The sequence below is a fragment of the Dermacentor silvarum genome, chromosome 2 (genome assembly GCF_013339745.2).
Source record: "Dermacentor silvarum isolate Dsil-2018 chromosome 2, BIME_Dsil_1.4, whole genome shotgun sequence".
Classification (NCBI taxonomy): domain Eukaryota; kingdom Metazoa; phylum Arthropoda; class Arachnida; order Ixodida; family Ixodidae; genus Dermacentor; species Dermacentor silvarum.
In genome coordinates this window covers 149308500-149322513 of record NC_051155.1, presented here as the reverse complement: position 1 = coordinate 149322513, position 14014 = coordinate 149308500, and the positions used below count along the sequence as shown (strand labels likewise).

Below are 14014 nucleotides of genomic sequence, written 5' to 3'. Positions count from 1 at the left end.
CTATTCGAGAGATATTGGCGTCGCGTCGTGCGGGTGGGCGTGTTTCGGCGCCACTTCATTTTTTTTTTTAGAATTGTGGGTTTAGCCGCAGCGGAGAGGGTCGGGTGTAATCCTTGGAACCCGTTTTGATTGCACATCCTTCAACATGCAATAGCGAATGACAAGGTCCTGCATTTTCGTTGTTTTTAGGCGCTGATTAGAAAAGCATACAGTAGGAAGGAGAGTGAACTGTATTCTGAAAGATGCCTAAAAGATAAGTGCACGCGTGCGCGTCTCTGTGTGTGGGTGTTGGTAACGGTAGGTGACAAAACGAAATAAAGTGAGCAACGAGCAAAAGTAACTCGTACGCGTATTTACTGCGAAATGCGATGTGGCTTCGTTGCGGAAGCGGCCGCATGACATTCTGCAACACCAAAATTGACCCTCCTCAAGCTAATCACGCCAAGGGCACAGGCCAGATTGCGTGGAAGCAACAGTAATTGCTCTGCTTTGCTTGCTTGTAGCTCGCGTCTCATTTCGGCTCGGCACTCCACCACACCTGTTTCCTGCCGCCAAACCACACTCAATGGGTTTAACCCTGGCCGAAAACAAAGATGGAATAGAAAAAAAAATGGAGGATAAGGTACCAAAGGGCCCTTGATGGCATAACGGAGTCCTGCTATCGCTTAGCGGAAGACGCACGTGCAGCTAGAAATAAAAGAGCTGGCAATCCGCAGGTCCAAGACAAACATTCTCGCTGCCCGAAGCGGAGTTATCATATCTCGTGCGAGAGGAGACTAGGCCACTTCGCGTCTGATTATCCGTGATAAGCGATCGCCGCGGAGACTCGCCTGCTATGCGATTCTGTCGATTCTGCTATGCGAGCACGTCTGTTGTTCGTCGGGAGATGGACCACGGCGGCACCAGTTCATTATCGGTATCAGCCTGTTGAGACTTCACTTGCGCTAAAATGTTAGGCCAAGTTGAAAGCGACAGAGTGTTTATTTCTTTTGTTTTAAGCTGAAGCGCGCTATTTAGCAAGGAACGTTTCGAAGCAAAAATGATTTTCTCCTATGAAGTTTCTTTCATAACATCTCATGTCTGTGAAATCGAAACTGGAAGCGGTGCTTTCATGTGCACGTTAACGTAATTGGGCAAGAACGTTGCTGCAGCGCCTGTTCTTTTTTCGCTCTGTCGGACTTATGTAACATTCAGACTAGTAATCAGGGCGTCAAGGCGATTCGCAACGTGTTTCCGTTTTAATTAACGCAAACTGTCACGAGGGAGAGGGGGAGGCACGACGTTCGCAACGTCTTATTTATGCACTGCAGCACTGCAGGCTTTGTGCTCCTGTCGTAGGCGCAGCGGATGACGATATGTACGCGTACGTAGCATAGCCTTTGTTTGAGCTATAGTTGTTCATCATCAGCCCATTTTGAGGCCCACTGCAGAACGAAGGCCTGTGCCAGCGTTATACAATTACCCCTTTCTTGTGATAGCTGATTCCGACTTGTGCCTCCAAGTCTGACCAAGACATGAATCATGTTCAAACATACTGGTACAGTAATTAACGCGCAAAAAAAAAAAACGGTGTCGAAGAGACACAAATGACACTCGGCCTGTTTATTTGTGTCTCTTCGTCTCCTTGTTTTTTTTTTTTTTGCTTTTTTTAATGTCTGAATAATTATACCAACATGTACAGTGAAGTAAAGTCACTTGCGGCGATGTTGTGAGTACGTTGAAACTCGGTGAATTGGAGGATTACCCGGTGTGGGATTAGTGGACGTGACGTTGCGCTGCTATGTCTATTGATAGCTTTCACGTGACGTCACAGACCCAGCTTATCACCGTACCCGTGCAGCATGGCGGCTACGACTAAGATCAGTTCAAGCGATCTTATATTGATAGCTTTCATGTGACGTCACGGACCCAGCTTATCACAGTGCCAGTGCACCAACATGGCGGCTACGATGACGTCAGTGCAAGGCACCTATAGGCATGAAGTCGTACGTTCAATTCCCTGCCGCGGCGGCCGCATTTCGATGGGGGCGAAATCCAAGGACCCTCATGTACCGGGCTTTGGGTGGGCTCTAAGAACTCCGGGTGATCAAAATTAATCCGGAAGCCCTCCGCAACGGCATGTATCATATCGTGGTTATTGGGACGTAGAACCTCAGAATTCAGTTCAGTCTGGAGGATTGTTGCATTTAACTTGAAGTTAAGTTCTGCACTGCGAGGGAACAGATTCGCAGTCTTTGGCATTCTGTGAAACGTGTTTTCATCGTTGTCTCGCCTCTGAAAGTGATGGAGCGCCCCTATCAACGAGCGCCTTGTTCGTGCACCGTTGTGTGTACTGCTTGTAGCTGTATTATAAGACGAGGCGTGCGATTTCATCGATGAAAAAATGTGCATACTGGACATCTTTCATGAATTGGGGAAGAACCAGGGCCAGAATTCACAAAGACTTCTAACGCCAAAATTGTTCGTTTGAAAGTATTTCAGCCAATCTGGATGCAAGACTTCTTATTATCCAAGGCAGCCGGCCAATGGAAAAATGAACTTACGAAAAGAAAAGCTTTGTAAATATGGCTCCAGGCCTTCATACAGTGAAAGCTTGACTGATTCACGAATGACTTGAAGCGCATACATGCATTGCGAACGCCTCCCGTCACTTTGCTTATGCTGCAAAAGAAGATATAGAAAAAAAATACGATGTATGACTCGGCAGACCGAGCGAGGCTGAGATGAGACTAGAGTCCAGATCCAGTGGATTTTAACTCTTCTATATGTGTTCTTATCTTTTTTTATCTTTTTTTGTTTGGTGGTGTATGAAGTTGTTCCTTAGGATATTTTCGTGACTTACTTTCGCATTTTTATAACAGATACATATGCCTACAATTATAATTGTTTAGCCAAAGCGCGCAACAAAACTGACAAAGCAAGTACACGGGCGCTGACCTGCAAATATAACGTCTATTGCATTATTACAACAGGCTAAAGTTTTTTTCTTTTTTCCGTAGTAATATGTAACAGACCCCATGAACGAGGTGCAGACGCCGGACGAAATTCCAAAACCGACCTATCAGCTTCCGAAAATATTCCCACGAAGGCAAGGACAATTAAGAATGGGCCCTCTGGTGCGCCAGCGAAAGCCGGTTGCTGTCCAAACACCGAGTCAGAGCCCAGCATTGTCAAAACACAACAAAATATATTCTTCACACAAGGCAGTTACACACACACTTGCACAATTAGGCTAGACACAAACAATACAAATCAGATGAGTATTCACAAAACACAGGAAATAATTAACGACAAGCACTAAGAGTGCAACAGGTGGAGTACAAAATGAATAGGACACAAAGTGTCCAATCGTATTCACCGTGCTGGTCTTGGAGAGTCAGACGATCTCGGCGTAGCTCGGGGCAAATCTCGAAGAAGGAACTTCTTCCGGAAATGCAGACGCTCGATGAACTCGTCGACTAGTTTGCCGGGGAAACCCCTCCTTCGGCAGACGGTCAGTCTTCACGTTACATCTCTTTACCGGAGCGGTCTGATCTGAACTGCCCTCTGATGCTCGCACGGCGGTTATATAGCCGTCACTGGCGTTCTCGAACCTTCCTATGTGAGTCATGCTCCCGTAGCATGGCCAAAGCCTGGGAATCTTCTAGTCCATTCTCGCAACTTCCACCGCTGCTGTCGGAGCGTCGTCAAGGGGGGGGGGGGGTGATGACTCATGGAAGCTGTTGGTGCACGCTCACGCTGTAGTAATCTAGCTCTCTCTCGACTCGCCGGGTGAGAAGGTGTCTCGGCGCCCGTGCTCTCTCACTCTCTCTCTCTCTGGTTACCGTCGCCTCGACGTCTAGACTCCGTTGGTCACGTCGGCTGTTTAAAGCGTATGTGCTCTCCCCCTCTGTTGAAGCTTGCGCGGCCCGGCGTGTTTCTTTCGCTGGCTTGCGTGACACGCAGCGCGCGCTTTGATTACGCGCTCTTTTGTGACATACTACTACAAGATTTATATTTAGTAGAGAATTTATACTTGCAATGTGCTGCTTTACCTAAGTATTTATATTCTCATGCAGAGGCATCCTATGTTTTCGAAAACGGCGGCGAATTGCCTCCTTTTTTAGTTGAAAATGGATAGGGTCGGAAAAAAGTGGATAGGCTCGGAAAAAAAGAAAATCGATTGCATGATACGAAAGACTTTCAAGAGGGCGGTAGGCGTTCCAGTCAACGCGAGCACCGACAGGTTTCTAGAGCTCGGACTTCACAACTCACTCGACGAAGTAATCGAGGCGCATGACGTTGCGCAATACGAACGATTATCCAAGTCAACGACGGGTCGACGCATCCTCGAGTCACTCGGCATCACGTAACACACTCAGCATGGAGAAATAACGGTGGTTCCAGCCTCGATCTGCGACCGCCTGATCGTCCCGCCGCTTCCGAAGAACATGCATCCGACGCATCACGTCGGGCGACGCAACAAACGAGCTAGCGACCTTCAAAAGAAATTTGGTAAGAGTAACGAGGCGGTGTACGTTGACGCCGCGCGATATGGCGAAGGAAGAAGCGCACACCCGATCGCGGTTGTAGACAGCACGGGCAAATGCCTCGCGAGTGCCACAGTGACCACGGGACACACGGAGGCGGCAGAAGAAGTCGCGATAGCCTTAGCACTCTCCACGGTGCCGAACGCTGCGATCGTGATCAGCGACTCGCAGGCGGCAGTCCGAAGCTTCGCGCGCGGCCGCGTCTCGCGGGAAGCGGCCCGCATACTCCAAATCTGTGAGGACGGGGACTCGACGTCACAAAATTCTACGGTCTTCCTCCTCTGGACCTCGGCACACACCGACGTCCCGCTCGCGGGCAACGAGGCGTCCCACGCCGCGGCTCGAGGTATCACTTGCCGAGCCGTGGCAGACTATGTGGCCGCCGCCTCCGCCCCCGAATGCGGGGCGTCGGATCTGCCGGATCGAGACACTACGACAGACACGCTGCAACAACAACAATCACAATGGCTGTGGGGTGATCGCCTGACCACGTTCAGAGACCTCACACAGCACTACAGGCTCGAAATACACAAATTCCCGCCACCGCACGTTAAATAAACAGGACAGAGGCCGTGAACTTACGCTTACTACAAACACACAGTTACCCAAGTCCGGCAGTCTTACGCCATTGTTACCCTAGCTTATATCCGACTGATGCGTGTAAAGCGTGCGGACTTGGAGCAACGGTGCGACACATGCTTTGGGAATGTGCCGGCAACAACGGTATGGGCGCGTCGCCGTTCGCGACGCGCCCTATTCTGGTATATTAATTCCAAATATTCAAACACGAGTGACCGATCCTCTTTAATAGGAAAGGAACATTTGGAAAGTAGCCGATGAACAGTGACTTTGCATATTACGTCAGCAAGCATCCGGTGTGGGTCGGCTCTCCGGCTTCGTTTAAGTTGTTGAAAGCCAAGGACAGCCAAGGACATATAAATGGGAGCGACGTCGAGCACTGATTATGCGAAGCAAGGTTTTTCCAGCGCTGGACTCACTCATTGATAGAATTGTGTCAGTAGGGCCTGAGAGGCTTGAAGGCGGAGAGGTAGGTACGCAGCTTGATCTATTATTTTATTGCGATAGCAATTATATGGACACTTCAACTGGATTTCTGCCGTCGGCGTCGCCGTCGCCGTGAGGTTCCGTATAGATAAAATCTTCGCCGCGCGCCGTATGCCCCAGAGGCAGCGTGCGGGGACGCGCGCTATCACGTAGAGCGAACGCACTCAATCTCCCACGCGCAAGCAAGGAAGCGGAAAGCCAGCGCCGGAGGGAGCAGGGGGGGGGGGGGGGGGGCACTTCTCTGCCAACAACCGCGCTCGTCGCTCGTCCGCACAGTCTCTTATCTCTCCCACGCGCAAGCAAGGAAGCGGGAAGCCAGCGCCGGAAAGAGCGGGCGGGGGGGGGGGGGGGCGCACTTCTACGCTGCCAACAACCGCGCTCGTCGTTCGTTCGACCGCACCGTCTCTTATCTCCACACGGCTCTGACCTTTATGCGCCGTGCATTCGCCGCTCAGTTTCCGTTGAAGCGAGCGATAGACCGCACGTACCTTCGCCCGCTACTGCGGCGTATATATGCGCTTGCTGCCAGCGTTTTGACAGTCGTTGTCTGCAGTCATTAAGTGTGATCTATTCATGTTTGTTTGTGCGCGCTCACACCACGCTTGTTCAATCAGTTAGTAATAGTCGGGCCACATTTTCCAACGCACGCTACACATGCAATGCTGCCCGGGTCGGCAGTGCAGCGCTACAGGTGTGTCCCTTCGCACGCGCTGCCCACGGGAAGCGCTTCTCATCAACACCACCGTTTCACACGCGCCTTCTCGTGGTCATCGAGTCTCTCTTCATGTCGGTCTACTTGCGCCGCAGCACACCTGCTTACTTAATCAGCTCATGTTTACTACAATTCATATTGCTACCAAAGCCGCTCACCTTACTTCGTATGACATTGCTGTGTTGCTATCGCATTCATTGCTTCGCCCTTAGGGCGAAACTGTGACATTTTTTTTCTCCTTGATGCTGATTCAGCAACGTATAGAGATAAAAGAAGACCTCTCCTGTGGATAATAACCAAGTGTTGGTATTGGCTTTCCGATGGCGACATGAGCGGCAGTTGGTATATTGTACTGCTTACAACAAGTGGTGCTTCAACGTAGAGGTGGCATGATTACCCCAGTAGACGTCAGCGATGCGTTTAAGTGCATTCAGCCTTTCTAATGAGGACGCTGCAAGGGTGCCCATACAGCCCGCCGAAATATAATTTTTGCTGTCCAAAAAGACGCCCGAAAAAGCTAACACTGATAATTTGTCGTATAGGAATATCTACCATATTCAGCTGCAGTCGCTTTGATCGTTGACTAAGTCCAGGAAAAGGCACAATAGATGACTGTGCAGCTGATAAAAAGAGGCCAACGTTTGAAAGGTAGGCCTCAAGTGATGAAATAGCACCCTGGCCTATCTATGTTGGTGCTGGAATTCTGACACACAGACACTGATGTCATCCGCATATATCGACATTTTGACTGGCGTTCGGCATAGCACTTGTGGGTGCTAGGCCAGCCAAGGCGATGTTGAAGAGTGGAGGATTGAACACTACCCTGCGGTTCTTCACGAGAAATGCCTCTCCCTTCGCTCAGAACATTTTCTAGTCGTACTTGAATGACCCTGTCGGGGCGGAAAGCTTGGATGAAGCTCAGGATGGTCCTGCTACCCCCATGGCTTGCAGTTGGTTGAGAATAGCTGTCTGCAATACACAATCGTATGCCTTGCACATAGCCATGAATACTGCAAGCGTCGACAGGCCATCATCTCTGTTATGTTCAATATGGCTCAATAGATCCAAAATGCTGTCTTGCAGACGAAACTGCCGCGGGAAGCCAGTCATGCACGGTGGAGACTTTCATTTGCGTGAGCGTGCCAAGTTAACCTTGAGGACACCAATTTTTTCCATCAATTTTACACGGACTCACTCAGTACCCATGCAGTTGTAGATATTTCCACTGTTTCGATGCCAGAGGACTATTCTTGACTATAGTCTCACAGGAAGTAGCTGTCGGAGAGGGAAGCAAAGGTGTTTGCACACAAGCTAGGAGAAAGGTCCAGAAATGTCTAGTTTCTGGCGTATGCGCATGACAGTCGAGCGCCTTTCGCGCTCGATGAATGAGCGTTAAAACGCCCTGAACACGAACGCTTGGTTACTGCTGGCTGCTGGAATCGTAAGCCAAGAGGTGTGATTTAAAAGAAGCTGGAATGCTGGAAGAAAACTAAAGCAGTACGTGAATATTTCATAATATTTTAGTGAGAAAAAAATGGCACAAGTTTTGAAGTTGCTTCCCTGGAAATCGATAAACTATTGAATCCCATGCTTCTAAGGTAACTTATAATGGAGACATGCTGAGCCAGAGGCCACATTTTTTGGATCTAGCTGAGGGTAGTAATTCAAAATTAACCTTATATCTTCTATCTTGCAGCTTCTCAAAGGAACGCGTCGTTCTCCACGCAAAGCTGGCACTTCTCAAACGCTCAGACTTGCTTAGGCAAGCACGAACTCCAGATAACAGCTGCTCCTTGCGGACAGGCGCCGTCATGCCGTCGTGGTCCGTTATAAAAAACGTTTATTTTTCACACTTTTTCACGCATTTTCCTTTCTAAATGATGCATAATAGTTAAGAAACGTCGAAGTTTTGAAATGGTCCCATGGTGCTCTCGTTTCTAAGCGAGTAGGATATGAAAATCAGGGCTGTCTTAAAGTACGCACAGTGTATTAGGATTTCCATTTTATTGTTCTTTCTTTACTTCACGCATGTGTACACACGCACACACACACACACTGGTATACACCGTCGACAAATCTTTCGTAGGTTGAGGGCGTTGCTCCTCAGCCGTCGTCCTGGGCCGATGCCAGCACTGTTTCCATCTTCTCTTTACGGTCACACGTGGTCCTCTATGATCATCGCTGCCGCCTTGCTGCCGATCATCATGCTTGGCGCGTTTGTGTGACCAGTTATGACGTCGGGCATAACTGAAGCGTCAGCCACGCGCAGACCAGTCAAGCCGCCTCGGACCCTGAATGTACAGTTGCCACCATTTTATATGAACGAGTGAGAGCAATTATTGTCAACTTAGCTCCCGTCAATTTCTACTTTTCAGATTTAATGCCGAGGAACGCACTCCAGGAGCTCAAGAAAGAAGTGACACGCGGGTTTAGCAAGACTATAGGTGGTGCCCAGTTTATCTTGTTCGCCGCAGTTTGATCGCAGACAGAAGGTGAATTATCGGGCTTTAGTACACCATATATGTATATACGGCTATAGGCTGCCTATAAACGCCTTCCACGCAGATGGCCGACACCGCAGTCTGTGACCAATTGTGGTAAATAGTAAATTATCATTCATATGTTCTGTGCCAGCTTTCGCAGTAGCGTTTACAGATACGCTGACTTACCGCAGTGCTAAAGAAGCTTGAAAAAGCGACCTCTGTCAGAAGCAACAATTCTATAGCAATATGCAAGTCGATATCCCGTGAGAAGACCATGAAAACATTATTGTAGTTTTCGCGACCCATCGCCGCATGTCCGGCGTCATGCTGGGCGCGAGGAGGAGAAGTGTTTCTGTGCGGCTCGCCTTTACCGATAACGCGCAACGCGCAGAGCTTCTGCAGACGCCGTCCGCGTTTCCCCGCGTTCCCGCCGAACGCGCCCAGTGTCCATGACTGCAACCGATGCCTCTGGCAGCGGCTCGGCAGGTTTCGACCGGAGAACTGGACACTCGTCAAGTAGCGTCGGAATTCACTGCCCCTTCTCGCCTCGCAACATTTCAGTATCAGTTTTTGTTGTAGATCTGTGTTTACTTTTGTTTACGCAATTGCATCACGTGCAACGCATGCACGTGTAACACTCGTAACGCTCGGTGTAACTAACAGAGCTTCGCTGTTGAAGTGGAAGATAGGTTTAATTGTTAGACTGCACTATATACCTTCAGAATTTACCTACGTTTTTAGACTCCACTATCTTCCGGATCGCTTCGTGTTTCGGGTAAAATTAGGTAGCCGGAAATAAACTGCTCTGATAATGCCAAGACAACTATTCGCATTGAAGCGTTCGCTTATGCCCACCGGAGACGTTCGTCCAGTACTGCCTCCGAATGCGTTCCCATAGCCACGGTGCAGCAGAGGTGCCACACCGTTTGAGCGCCGTGCCGGAAAACGCACTCGATGTACTGCTGACTCCACAGTGCTCCTGCCTCGGCACACGGAGGAAAGGTGACGTTCCATGGCTTGGCACCGATGCTTCTCATGGCATCCGTATTCAGCACCCTGTCGATGAAGGCCTTTGTGCCTGCGAATGAGTGTGAAGACGCTCACTTTTCTTTTTCGTTTGAGCCGTAGTGTAACTTCATTCTATGTCACTGACACTAGTGTTATATGCACTGCTGCCTAGCTTAATCACTAGAAGTAGCTCTCTTGAAACCCAAACGTCGTTTCCAAACAGGTCTGTAGCTCTTGTGAGTCCTTTTGACACGCCATGCCAATCAATTGCAACGGATATACCGAGTGGCATCTTCTGCTTAGCAATTCGCGTCTTACCTATTCTGCTTTGCATATCTAGGAAGCCATACAACGATTGGCAGGCAAGCCGAGAAGCGTTGGTACCAGTGTTGCTCAACATAAGATTGGCGCCGTGCTCGTGCGACGACATAACTGATGTTAACCATCGCTTTTAGTGCTTCACTGATATGACTATTGTATTCCTTTAAATTTAATGCTCTACTTAATCATCGCAGTTGAGGAAAGATCAGTGACAAACTTTGCTAACTATCATTCAATCAATCATTGAATGATTAGTTCATTTCTCTCGGAAAATTATCACAGCTATAATAGCCTATATTGTCGTCTACGCCGCTGCGTATCAGCACATTGATTTTTAAAAAAATATGAGAGAGAGAGAGGGAGAGAGAGACAAACTCTTTACTTGACCAAGAAGAGGTTTGCCTGGTGGCATGCCTAGTTTGTTATTCCAGATGGTAGCGGAAATTATTTCCACAGTTCACAACAAAAATGCAAAACATACACAAAACACAAAGCTCGACGAGAGTGAGTCATTAGAGTGTTTTAGCCGAGCGCTTGATGTCCGCTCCGCTCAGACCGGCATATGCTAGCAAATACCACACAACCGCTTAGCGGGAACGCTAATGCGCTTGCGCACAACGCTCCTACCGGCAGCGGAACGAAGTCCGCATCCCTCGCTCCGCTACAAAGCTGACTCGGCGGAGCTTGGCAGCGTGTCTACTTGGCCTCTTCTTCGTTTTGCAGCCGAGTTGGTAGCGCGTCGCTCGCGTCTCGGCAAGACGCGCTTATGAAATGTGAAATCTACGCATTTCCCTGCACTATATCTCGGAGCGTGAAATCTGAGGGGGGCGGAGCGTAAGCGGCGCTCTGCTAAAAATGTCTACTGACACCAGTGTCTCTAAGGAAACACAATTATGCCTTCGTTGCGCGATATGTGTTGACATATACCTCTTGAAAGGGTTGTTAGCGACCTGTTACTACTTTACTACGTAATTACCCGTTGCTACAATATACATTGCACGCGGTTCGTTTGCCTAGCCAGATGATACCTATTTTTGGTTTCGAGATTTTTTTCTGAACCGAGCTAACGTGGCGTGTGTACGTGCTCATGAGGTTCCAGCTGTCAAGAAGTTTAACTTTCACATACCTTGAGCTACCGCCCTAAGGTCGTCAGGGTGCTCGAGGATGTTTGGGTCTATATCAGGGTAGTCGTTGGGATGCGCTGAGCGCAAGGAAATGGAGCCTCGGGATTTGGGCCGGTTCAATATCGATACCGCACGAAATCCGGGCCGACCGTTAGTGGGTCCAACAAGGCTGTCGAATGCCTGTAAATAAAAACGCCATCGGGAAACAGGAGGTTATAAACTAATGATTAAAGATAGGCATCATTCATGATGCCCTGAGCATGTTTCTTATGAATGAATGAATGAATGAATGAATGAATGAATGAATGAATGAATGAATGAATGAATGAATGAATGAATTATTTTATTTATTCATTCATTTATTATACCATCAGGGCCACAGGCATTACAGAGGGGAGTGGGAAAAATGATCGGCATAAAATATGCATCAAAAAGCATATAAGTGCGACTATTATGCAATTTTAGAGAGTCACGGGTCAAAAGTACATACTTCATAGTTTGAAGTAACAAAATTTCAGATGATACTTATGAACACATGAAAAGCACACGAAAGGACTCATAAATAAAACGTTGCGCAAAGTTTATTTAAAACAGTTTGTTTCACTTATGGAGGCAACTGTCCCGGGAAGGCGATTAAACTCTTCAGATGTTTGCATATCGAAAGAATGCAAGAAGGTGAATGAGCTGCATGACGGAGCGTCATGATTATGTTGGTGATCAAGCCGAGATGATACGCAATGGGCCGACGAAAGAAGTACAGGAGTGCCGCAGTACAGAATGGCAAAATAGCCTGTGAACGAGAGTGAGACGCAAGACGTTACGGCGCGATGCTAAAGATGCAACTGTAGGTATGTCTTCATTGTGCTGATGGGCCTTCTCTCCTGTTGGATCTTGAGAGCATAAGTCGTGTGGTACTGTTTTCCACCATTTCTACAGAATAAATTACGTCGAAGTGACTAGGATCTCAAAGTGAGGCAGCGTATTCGAGTTTAGGTTCGATTAGGGTTTTTGTACGGAGCTATTGCACCTGGCTGGGGTGTAGAGACTGTGCGGCATGTGAGAAATTGCATCGTAGGTAGGCTAGGCTAACGATGTACGAGGGGATGTCAAAAAGTGAAGGGACTTTTGAGAATAGGTACATTTATTCTAATGACAGAAAACTGAAACATACATTATTTTTCTACATAACGTACCTTCCTGCACTTCAACGCACTTTGCCCAACGTTTCACAAGTTTTTCGATTCCGTCGAAAAAAAAATTTTTTTTGGTTGCACCGGTAACCAGTTTTGAAACCGCATCAATTACTTCTGCATCGGTTGCACATCTTCTTCCCCTGAGCGCTTCCTTCAATGGTCCAAACATACGAAAATAGCTTGGAGCTAGGTCTGGACTCTATGGCGGGTATTCCAGCAATTCGAATGCCAACTCCTTTGTTGTTTCAGTGGTCCGTTTGCAGAATGTGACCGAGCGTTCTCTTGCTGCAGGATGACACCTTTTCGTAGTTTTCCACGACGTTTGGGTCTGATTGCAGGTTTCAGTATAGTTCGCAACACATCACGATAGTTCTCACTGTTCATAGTTTCGCCTCTTGGGGTGAAATAAGAAGTTAAGTAAAGTCAAAAGCGAAACCTGCAATCTGTACGCTGGAAAACGGCTGGATAGAAAGATACATAGAGATTTACATAGATAGATACATAGATAGAAACATCTACAGATTAAGAGCCCCGGGAAATTGTGTTAAGTAGCCTAAGAATGCTAACGCATCAAAAAGCAAATTGAAGCACCAAATTTACAACCTTGTAAGGAACAATGAAAAATGGTATCACAATACTGCATACTGCACCTAATCATACATCTAAAGCGGTTACAATTGGTGTAATATACAGCGCTCTGAAATGCACCACTAATTTGTGAGTAGTACTTTTGCGAAACCCTCGTAAACATTGTAACCGTTTCACCTAAGCTGTAATTTCATATATCAAATTTGTCCGCTTTAAATGCTCTAACAGATGCGGCGCTGGGCGCCATGCGGTCTAGTCTCGTGTTTGAATCGCAGATCACTTATGCTTCAGGTTGAAATGCCCTAATCTGCTGCTGATTGAGTGGTATGCAGGAAGTGATTTCGCTCTTTGTAACTTTGAACTCACCTCTGGCAGTAGGCCGAGTTGTGCCATAAAATACTTGAGTAATTGACTTGATGGTGAGGTAGAAATCGTCGCAATTTCGACGTCCGGGACGTCGGGATCTGTAGAATAGTCGCTGTGCAAGAACTGCACAAACTCGCTGCTTCCCGGTATGGATATCGTACCTGGCACAAAACGCGGGTGATAGGAGAGAATGTGAGAGGACAGTAGTTATACCACTTCGTGGTTGTTACAGTTAAGATTGTATAAGTGCACTATCGAACTCAGCGTGAGCTACAAGTCGCGACCGTGTTGCCACGCGCTAACGCGTCGTAGCTCATACTGAGCGTGATAGTACGTGCTTAGCATCCAGAGACCGATTCCAGTAATATCGGGACGATGCGCGTCCTTTAGGTTATTTGACTTTACCGAGATGTTGTAAGCTATATCTGCCTGGGTTCAGAGTAGCATGTCCTCGTGGTTCTTTCATTCCGCTAGGCTCGTTTTCTCAGTTAGACATCTCAGGCACAATGTCAGATGGGACCGTGAGCCCATGCGTGATATGCTACAATGCGAAGGGCACGACGATTTGACGACACGAATCGCATGCTAGAACGCAGAAGGTATATGCAATACGAACACGGTCATC

General features: G+C 47.9%; 1 protein-coding gene across 1 annotated transcript in view; it reads right to left on the bottom strand.

Moving 5' to 3' along the window:
- LOC119440467 (uncharacterized) overlaps window positions 1-14014 on the bottom strand; it is a 60355-nt gene that overhangs the window by 24178 nt on the left and 22163 nt on the right. Inside the window, exons 8-11 of the mRNA XM_049662931.1 lie at window positions 13390-13550; window positions 11245-11422; window positions 9645-9867; window positions 8465-8597 (exon numbers count right to left, since the gene is read on the bottom strand). Of these exons, the coding sequence (XP_049518888.1) occupies window positions 8465-8597; window positions 9645-9867; window positions 11245-11422; window positions 13390-13550 (695 nt within the window). The remainder of the gene's footprint in view (window positions 1-8464; window positions 8598-9644; window positions 9868-11244; window positions 11423-13389; window positions 13551-14014) is intronic.